The sequence below is a fragment of the Paramormyrops kingsleyae genome, chromosome 3 (genome assembly GCF_048594095.1).
Source record: "Paramormyrops kingsleyae isolate MSU_618 chromosome 3, PKINGS_0.4, whole genome shotgun sequence".
NCBI classification, from domain to species: Eukaryota; Metazoa; Chordata; class Actinopteri; order Osteoglossiformes; family Mormyridae; genus Paramormyrops; species Paramormyrops kingsleyae.
In genome coordinates, this window is record NC_132799.1 from 2544128 (window position 1) to 2553914 (window position 9787).

Below are 9787 nucleotides of genomic sequence, written 5' to 3' on the forward strand. Positions count from 1 at the left end.
ATCGCCGCTGTCCGTGGCTCTGACTCCCGTCTTTCTCACTGGAGCTGCGTTAGGGGTGCGGGGGGTGCGGGCTGGTGCCAGTAGTTGCTGTGTCAGCTTCCCCTCACAAGATGACGCCCTGGGCCTGATGAGTGTGTGCGCGCGTCTCAGAGGTCGCTGGGTGGAGGACGGCTTTAGGCCAGCAGTGTAATGTAATGTTCTAAAGTCTGTTGCTGTTCCCCCCCAAATCTAATCCGGGTTCTAAAGTCTGTTGCTGTTTCCCCCCAAATCTAATCCGGGTTCTAAAGTCTGTTGCTGTTCCCCCCCAAATCTAATCCGGGTTCTAAAGTCTGTTGCTGTTCCCCCCAAATCTAATCCGGGTTCTAAAGTCTGTTGCTGTTTCCGCCAAAAACTAATCCTGGTTCTAAAGTCTGTTGCTGTTCCCCCCCCAAATCTAATCCAGGTTCTAACGTCTGTTGCTGTTCCCCCCCCCAAATCTAATACGGGTTCTAAAGTCTGTTGCTGTTCCCGCCCAAATCTAATCCAGGTTCTAAAGTCTGTTGCTGTTCCCCCCCAAATCTAATCCGGGTTCTAAAGTCTGTTGCTGTTCCCCCCCAAATCTAATCCGGGTTCTAAAGTCTGTTGCTGTTCCCCCCCAAATCTAATCCGGGTTCTAAAGTCTGTTGCCGTTCCTCCCCCGCAGGTTTTGACTGGAACCTGGTCTTCAAGTGGGATTACATGACTCTGGAGCAGCGGAGAGCGCGCCAGGGAAACCCCATTGCCCCCATCAAGTACGGCTCCTCGCTGCCTCCCTGGGGGGCTTTAGTGCAGCCCCACACCCCCACAAGCCGGCCTCGCCGCAGTGCCTCTCGCTGTAAAAGGGTCCAGCCAGGAGTACAGCTCCCACACTGCTTTCGGGTCCCACACTGCTTTCGGGTCCCACACTGCTTTCGGCTCCTCTGACAGGCCCAGAGCCGCAAAGCAGGCGACCGTCGGTCCAGATAGGGGCAACATCCTCCTCCTTTGTGTTTATCCCAAACTTCTGTTCCTCTGCCTCCTTCAGGACACCCATGATAGCTGGGGGGCTCTTTGTCATGGACAAGGACTACTTTGAGGAGCTGGGGAAGTACGACATGATGATGGATGTGTGGGGTGGAGAGAACTTGGGTAAGCTAGTGGCGGAGCCTGCAGGGAACTGGCCCATCACACCGCTGCCATACTGTGCGTCCAGATGACCGGGGCACTGATAGTTTTATTGGGGTGGGTAACGGATCAAGTAACAGCTTAGGTGACTGCCTTTTCTGTCCTTTTATCGACAGAGATCTCCTTCCGCGTATGGCAGTGTGGGGGCAGCCTCGAGATCATCCCCTGCAGCCGCGTGGGCCACGTCTTCCGCAAGCAGCATCCCTACACCTTCCCTGGGGGTAGCGGGACGGTCTTTGCCAGGTGACTGTTAGGAGTCCTCCTGTCCTGTAGGGGGCACCGACAAATGCTACAGACATGAATGTGAATGAGTCCTGATCATGATATAAATCCCTCCCGCCATATGTTTGAAAGGCTCTGCAGTGTCTAGTTTTGCTGCTATGCCTTTAATTACTGCATAAGTGCAGAAAAAGAAATTAATCATTGGTTGCCTTCTCCGCAAAAATGAAAGTGGAGTTTCTGCGCCGAATCTGTCAGAAAATCTTAAGTTGCAGAGAGATGCTGGAATGAGATGTGAGGGAAATGCTGATGAAAGCTGATGAAACGCCGGAATATCAGATGAAAAGCAGAACTTTTTTTTTTTCTTGGCCACTAAATCTCTGAGGGCTGTTTTAAAATAATGGGTCTCTGCAGCACTTAAAGGATTCAGTGCCCTGATACTCTATAGACACGAACTGTGCAGGTGGCGATAAACAAACATATTGGAGTAAAAACGTTTTAAAATCCCAAGCTGGACAGTGGCGCTCTGCTGCCACCTTGTGCCTGTTTGTATAAATGCTGTGTTAAGATCATTGACTGGATTGACCTGCCATCTAGGCTTCTGCCATAATCCCTGAAGGTCCCACAGTTGGTAACAGCCCCCCACCCCCCACAGGAATACCCGGCGAGCTGCTGAGGTGTGGATGGATGACTACAAGAACTTTTACTATGCAGCTGTACCCTCGGCCCGGAACGTCCCATACGGCAAGTAGGTGTTCTCCTCTGGGACCACCGGGGGGGGAGGGGTACACACACGCACGCACGCACGCACACACACACACACACACACACACACACACACACACACACACACACGCACGCACACTTTACTGTGGCACCAAAGCAGAGTGAAACCCTGCCACGGTCTCCTCTCTCAGCACCGGCGTCCCGCTGATGTAGCTCTGTTCTCCGTCACACTTTCTGATCACAATCTCCTGTCCTGGGGTATTTCAAACGCCGCTGCTGTGCCTGTCGCTCTGCTTTAATTAGCGCTGGCGGTTTATCTCTAAGATGAGCCGTCACGCTTGCAGATTCTAATCAGAGGCTGTCGAACCTCCTCTGCCCCCCCCCCCACCCCCAGCATCCAGAGCCGGTTGGAGATGAAGAAGAGACTGGGCTGCAAGCCTTTCAAGTGGTACCTGGACAACGTCTACCCTGAGCTGCGGTGAGCCTGCCTCGCCTCGCATCGCCTGCCTCGCCTCCCACTCGCGGTGCCCCTGAATCTCAGGGAACCGTCCTGCAGCGTAGCAGTTTCGAGGGGGGGGCTTTGCTATCAGCCGCTCGATTGGCTGGTTGCTTTCACACTTTCAGATTTCTGCCATTTTTGTTAGAATGTCAGGCGCAAGTCTTATCTGGTGCACATGCTGGGAGTGCTGGTCTTTAACCAGTATACTGCACTGCACCATGTGTCAAGACAGTGGTGAGCAGTTTGAAGCAAAACATTACAATAATAATAATAATAACGATAAGTGCCCCTTTTCTACTGCTTTCATCATGTATGTTGGTGCTCTTCGGTACTTGGTCGTGCTGGGTTCTGCCGGGGTTCTGCCGGGTTCCGTCCTGCTCTGCTCTCTGACCCCGTCCCCATCGGTCCACAGAGTTCCCGACCACCAGGACATCGCCTTTGGCGCCTTGCAGCAGGGAAGCAACTGCCTGGACACACTGGGCCACTTTGCCGACGGCGTGGTGGGCGTGTACGAGTGCCACAACGCTGGGGGCAACCAGGTACCATTCCGCGCGCAGGTACTGTACCTAGACATTCGTTATACCCCCAGGTGTGCACTGGGTGACATCACACCGGGGAGGCTTCCGGTAGGTGGGCACCTGCACCGGGCACTTGTAGGAGGGTTGGGGGTCGTCATGGCAACCAGCACCTTCCACCACAGTCTGCCTTTGTATGTTGTGGGGTCTGGGGTGTGATAGGTCTGTAAAGAGCATTACGCAGAGCACCACCCTGACACTGGGGGCACTCAAACCTGCCCCCTTCCTCTGCACAGGAATGGGCCTTGACGAAGGACAAGTCAGTGAAACACATGGACCTCTGCCTGACCGTGGTGGAGCGGGCAACTGGCTCCCAGATCAAACTGCAGGGCTGCAGAGAAAATGACAGCAGACAGGTGAGTCTGAAAATCAGACACAGAATTATTAATCAGCATCGTCTGATAGAAGGAGCAGTTTGAGTTAACAATCTACCGGTAATATGTCGATTCCCTACATTTCCCTACACTTTGAATTAACATACAGTTAAAGCTCTTGAGATATTACCAGAATAATTATCGGAAGTGGGATTCCATAGTGTACCCTCGTGATTTTCCGTCATCGGTTCAGTGCGGCCTTTGGTATAAGGCGCGAGCACAAACTTTCCGGACGTACTGCGCTGCCTTTGAACTGCTGACCTTTGACCTTTAATGGCGGATGTCCTGCGTAACATGAAGTACCGAACAAATCATGTGCGTTTATCAACACGTTTAATACCTTTATCATACTTTTAATTATCTGAATTCTAATATTTAGAGTTACTCGCACTTAAAGCCGCCCCTACCTTCACCCGCCATGTTCGAGTTTGTTCCTGACGTCAGAAGCCGCGTCTGGGGGATTCTGAGATTGACAGTGCACAGTGATTGCACCCTTTGGATTTTGCAGGGCGACCTCTAGGAACTTTTCGTGCACTAAGCGATGCACACTCTGGTGTCGGACACGCTCATTATGCTGCATGTACTATTTTGGCACACTGTTTAGTGTGAAAGTCTGCCAACTCAAAAGCAGTGCAGCCCTGGTTTAAATCGCGGTGTGTGTGTAGCGTGTGTGTAGTGTGTGTGTGTAGCGTGTGTGTGTCCTGGATGTACAGGCACTGTGTTATTTATCCTATGCCACACCTGCTGTTTGCCCTGCAGAAGTGGGAGCAGATCGAAGGGAACTCCAAACTGCGGCACGTGGGGACAAACCTGTGCTTGGACAGCCGCAATGCCAGGGGTGGGGGGCTCACTGTGGAGACATGTAGCCCCTCCCTCTCGCAGCAGTGGAAGTTCACCCTCAACCTGCAATCCTAAAGGCCACGTCCCCCTCGGTCCTCGACCACCACCCTGCCACGCCCACCCCCCAACAGGAAAAAGACACCATCACCAAGAACGATGCTTATCATGTACTGAAGACAGGGGCCCGATGCCACAGATCGACACAGCGAAAAGCCCGAGTTTGAAAAAGAGTAAGAGAACGTGGCAACAGGCCGATTTCCATCCAACTATATACCTCACTGTTCCATCCCGGTCCAGTTTCTGGAGAGTTGATTTTTCTTTCCTGATTATAGTGAAACGGAATTATTTCCCTTTTTTCTGCTTTTAATTATTTTTAAACATTTCTTTTCCCTGCATTACTCTGCATTCCTCGGATAAGGACTTACTGATTTTTCATCCTGTCGAATGTATTAAAAAGAAAAAAGAAAGGAAAGACGACATACTTTGACGATCGGACAGTGTCAGGCCGACTTTGGGGGGAGGGTGGGAGGGGGCGCTGCTGCAGTTTTTTCGGTTCCGTTCCGGGTTGAATCGCTTTCTGGAAGAGCCGCCTTGGGGAGCTGGACCGACTGCCCGGTGCTGACTCTCCTACCTTCCGTTCGCATCCAGCAGCTCTGTGGACGGGGTTCGGGGCGGGGAAAGACTTACTTTTGTTGTACGAGGTACACCCGACGGCACTCTGTATAATATAATAATAAAAAAAAAATTAAAACTGCTTTAAGCCAGGGTGTCGTACATCAAAGAACGGGGAAAGGGTTCAAGGAGCTGGACGCTTGTGCCGCTGGACCTTAGTGGAGCGTAGCACTGGCTGCTACTGATCCTCACTATCTAACTGTCCCCGAAGTACTCTGCCGCAGTATGGAGAACACAAATATATTTTCACTATTATTACTATTATTGATTTACGTAAATATTACGAAAACTTCAAAATCAGTGCATTATCTGTTAATGTTGTCGTTACTTCTGACATTAAAATGTTTCTTTAATTACGCTACGTAGAGTAATTGACTTAACTAAATATGAACTGATCCCTGTTATGATCTCTTACCCCGCTTTGACTTTTTTCGGGTTTCTTTTTCGCTTGATGTGGCTCTTGGTGATATCACTGTATTTCCATCGGCTGAGTGACTTCGGGAATGGGCCTTTTACAGGGTATTAAGGACGATGCTGCGATCGCTGTCCGAAATGTGCATTGCGTTCATTGTGCGTGTGTGTGCGCGCGGGGGGGGGGGGGGGGGGTATGTGTGCGTGTGTGTTTCCCAGTCTCTGGAATTTTTTTTTATTTTTTATTTTTTGACACTATTGGAGGTCTAACGCTTGTAACACAGGCAGCATGCATGCATACTGTTATTGCGCTGCATGTTGTGCCGGTACTTGAGAGTTTGATCCTTGGTCTTTTCCAACCTTAGCAATTTGCCTTTTTCGGTATGAATCACACTGTAAGAGAGAGCGCTGACTTTGTTTTCCTGTATGCATCTTACAAACGGATCGGTGAAGGAGCAACGAACTGCCAGGTTACTGGAATTACAACATCTGGACAACAGTAAAGGAGAACATCTGGACCGCTCATGTCCGCCTTAATAGCAGAAACTTTTTAAAATGTGACAGACGGCAACGTCCGTGGCTTCAGCAGAAAAACAAGCCGAAATGACTTCTGCCAGTAGGGAAGAATTACAACATTGTGGGAAATTATTTTTGAAACTACTTTGGTAATTAGATGTTCGCTTTCACTACTTTAAAAACATATGTATATGTAACATGTATAATGTTACGCACACATGTATAATATGTATATGGGTGTATATGCCCAGTAGTTTTTTTTTCTGGTTTCGCGGAGAATTTCTGCATTTCCTGGGCAGTCAGCGTGTTCAGCAGGAAACGTCGGCGCCGGCTTATCGCGGCTTGTCACAGGTCACTCTTATAGATGGACTTTAATATGTCGCTCGGGCATTGCGACGCGGTCTCGCTTTTTTGCTGTAGCACTCTTTCAGAGTCTGCTAAAGGCTGATATTTTTAAGATGCTCACATGGAGTCCGAAAATAACTTCTTCAGCATTTTCCTGTCGTCTTGAAATTGGACGGCAGGAACTCTGGAGAGCCTGAGCATTAACTGGACTCATCGTTCAGCGGCCGCCGCTGCATATGGAGGCCACCTGAATTCCATTTCTTGTGTGAACTACATCGCATATTTCTTTTAGTAACTACATTAAAGTGTTTGAATCAAGCTTTCTTATTTTGTAAAATGCTCAAAGGAAACTCAAAGTTTTAGTTTTCATTTTTACGGGAAAAAGACCTAATTCACGAATGACAGCTACTTTGATAGTTTTTAATTGGATGAAATGTTTACATAGCACAATGTGCCAAAGTTATTTACTGTTTTATTTATACTTTCGATACATCTGTGCAAGAGTCAGTCGATGATGCAGAATACAGAAACCCATTGTTATCTTAACGAGCCGTAATATTTCATGTTTTGATTCCAGTGAAAATGAGTATTAATCACTGTAGGGAAACGCAATCAATTATGTAAAGAGTTTGGGGTCGGGAGGCGGGTTGCAGAGCTGAGAAGGAGTTTATAAAACCGTGAAACAGTTACATAATCATGGCGAAGCTATCATTTATTATTGTTATTATTATTATTATTATTATAAATACCTAGTCTATTAATTTTATTATATTAAATCTATAATAAAATTGTAGTTAAGTCTGGTCTACTGTATAGCGCTTGTAATTGTTCTATGTTTTATAGATATGGCAGAAATTCAACTTTGAATGAGGACAAAAAAATAAGTTAAATAAATGCATTTATACATAAATGTGTTGTGGTTGTCTTCTGTGTTTTCGAACTGTGTTTGCGTGTACGAAGACTGAATAGTTTTTAAAATCCGGGTGGCACGCAGGTAAGTGGCCGCGCTCGGTGGTACCGCTGGCCGGTTCGGAGCGACCTGCGATCGTCCTCGGGGACTGTAGTCTGGGCGACGCACGCGGACAGAGAGCTACTGGACGGGTCGTCGTTTTTCTTGTTGGTCCTGCGGCTCGCTGTGTAAGAAGATCGCGAGTCTTCACTGCGTTAGTCGGTTGCTGTAATAAATGTTCAGATGCATAAGCCTACATACAAAATAGTTTACTAGGGCATCTGCAGTTTATGGGTGGTCAAAGTTTGTAATTTGCATTTTTATTTCTCTTCAGAAAAAGACCAAAATAGTACCGTAATAAGGAATTAATACAATAAAAATCTTTTTTTTTTTTACTTAAGAGGAACTCTTTGAACACTTAAATCACCCCTTACATTATCCTTACCTATTTCATATCCTGATTTAATAACTGGTTTTAGGTCTGTGTATATTGATTTATTCCAATGAAATGTTTCGTCTGCAGTTTTGAAACGATCTAATATCAGAATTGTATTTGAAGGTCAACCTTAGTGGATGTGTACATGCAATAAACACTTTGTAAGTGTTTATTACTCAAAGTGGTTTTATTGGCTGACTTTGTGACCTCCATGAGGCCCAACATTCCAATAAAAATGAGAAGAAGCTTACAGGTTCTGGGCAGGTTGTGGCATCTCTCGTGTGATTGGGCAGGTTGTGGCATCTCTCGTGTGATTGGGCAGGTTGTGGCATCTCTCGTGTGATTGGGCAGGTTGTGGCATCTCTCATGTGGCATCTCTTGTGTGGTCGGATGGTTTTTGCTCACTTCCTTTTCTTTCCTTCTGTCAAAATGCATAGGTGTTGAGTGTCACGTTTTACCTTTGAACATTATTTCTTTGTTTTTTGCCTTTTCTGCTGTCACACAGAGTGATGCGCTTAAGCCAAACAAAAAAAGTTTATTCAGAATCAAATCTGAAAATGACTTGCTGTGAAGGATTATCTGAATACACATAAAAATATATGCCACCCTCTTCAGTCTTCGGCACTAATTTCCGGGTTATAAATGAATGCATTTGACCGCAGCTCAGGTGGTGTAGTTCAGATTTTTGATTGGTTATGTAGTTATAGGCATTATTGGTCAGATTGTTGTTTTTTTTCCAGGGTCCGTTTAATGAGTGTTATTTTTTTGTTATAATGATAATAAAAACAAACAATATGAGCATAAGGAGTCTTTTTTTGTGAAGACTTAGTTTTCACCGAAATGTAGGTTTTCTGTCACCCAGTTCACTGCAGATTTTTCATGATAGAAAACTGTTACTGCTGTTTTAGGTTCCTGACATCCAGTTAGACGGAGTGACAGGTTTGTTGATGCCATTTGAAATCAATGGAGTTTCCTGTTTAATGGTTTTTGATCAAAGAGCAGTCAGTGGGTGGCGAGTTGGCAAGCTGGTCACTGGAGATCACTGCCAGTGTCGATCTGGACAAGCGCTGTGCACAAGTGACCACTGCTACAGTGAGGGGCTCAGAGGCAGTGTGGAGAAGGGAACACGGTGGGAGGGAAGTGTAGCAGACACTATAGGAGGGGCATTTCTGAGTAACCTGTCAACATTCTGGGTTTCTGCAAAGTCATCATCCTGTATGAGTAATTCAGTTTTCTTTTCTAGAAGGAAGCAATGTGTGTTTTTCCTATAATCTTCTCTTGCATCTCTAACAAAATTCAGGGCTGATTTCCTGATATAAATAATCTCACAATGTAATCCTGGCATATCTTAAAATAAACGTATATTTAAAGTGTAAATCCATCTGATGGTACAACACGGATCGAGGTGTTTGCACACGATAGCCTCAAACAAACGTCGGTCGGATCTGGGCTCCCGCTAGAGGTCGCTGTGGGACTCAGAGTTGCACAGTGAACAGACAGGATGTTGGCAGCTTCAGCCATTTCCAAGACATCTGAAAACATTTTTTATTTAATCTTGTTACAGATCAGACATCGAATTTTTGCAGTGTTGGTCAGACCTTGAAGCATTTTCGCTCAGCTCAGACAACATACATACACAGTAATATTACAAGCACTTACATACAGCTAAAATATTTTCTTTAGACCATAATCACCACTCGTATGCCCTGCTTTCCCAGTTAATCGCATCACCTTATTGGTCCATGACGATTGCCTGTACGTCCTGTCGTTGCTTAGATGTGTTCCCCTTGTGAATTTCACATCGTGGAAAATGTGCTGCTCACGTCTTTTTCACGGATTTATTGGACGCAGTTACAGCAACATCCACGCGTGCCAGGTGATGACGTCATCCAAACTCCTGCCTTATATGGTGAAATTAGTATTTTATCTTTAACAAATTATACCTTCATGCACCGATAGACACTGTCAGAAAGAGAAGAAATGTCACAAATATGAAGTTGGTATGAACTTTGACACCAGATCCTAAATCGAGGTTATTGCACC

The 9787-nt window shown here is 46.5% G+C and overlaps 1 protein-coding gene across 2 annotated transcripts in view; it reads left to right on the forward strand.

Moving 5' to 3' along the window:
- The window catches only part of galnt2 (UDP-N-acetyl-alpha-D-galactosamine:polypeptide N-acetylgalactosaminyltransferase 2), a 66190-nt gene extending 58921 nt beyond the window's left edge, over positions 1 to 7269 (forward strand). Inside the window, exons 9-16 of one of the 2 annotated variants that reach the window (XM_023833757.2) lie at positions 683 to 770; positions 1043 to 1146; positions 1299 to 1425; positions 2057 to 2149; positions 2522 to 2605; positions 3039 to 3183; positions 3438 to 3557; positions 4335 to 7269. In XM_023833757.2, coding sequence (XP_023689525.1) covers positions 683 to 770; positions 1043 to 1146; positions 1299 to 1425; positions 2057 to 2149; positions 2522 to 2605; positions 3039 to 3183; positions 3438 to 3557; positions 4335 to 4490 — 917 coding nt within the window. In that variant the 3' untranslated portion in view covers positions 4491 to 7269. The remainder of the gene's footprint in view (positions 1 to 682; positions 771 to 1042; positions 1147 to 1298; positions 1426 to 2056; positions 2150 to 2521; positions 2606 to 3038; positions 3184 to 3437; positions 3558 to 4334) is intronic. The other variant, XM_023833758.2, reaches the window with a different exon arrangement.
- Positions 7270 to 9787: the final 2518 nt, after the last annotated feature.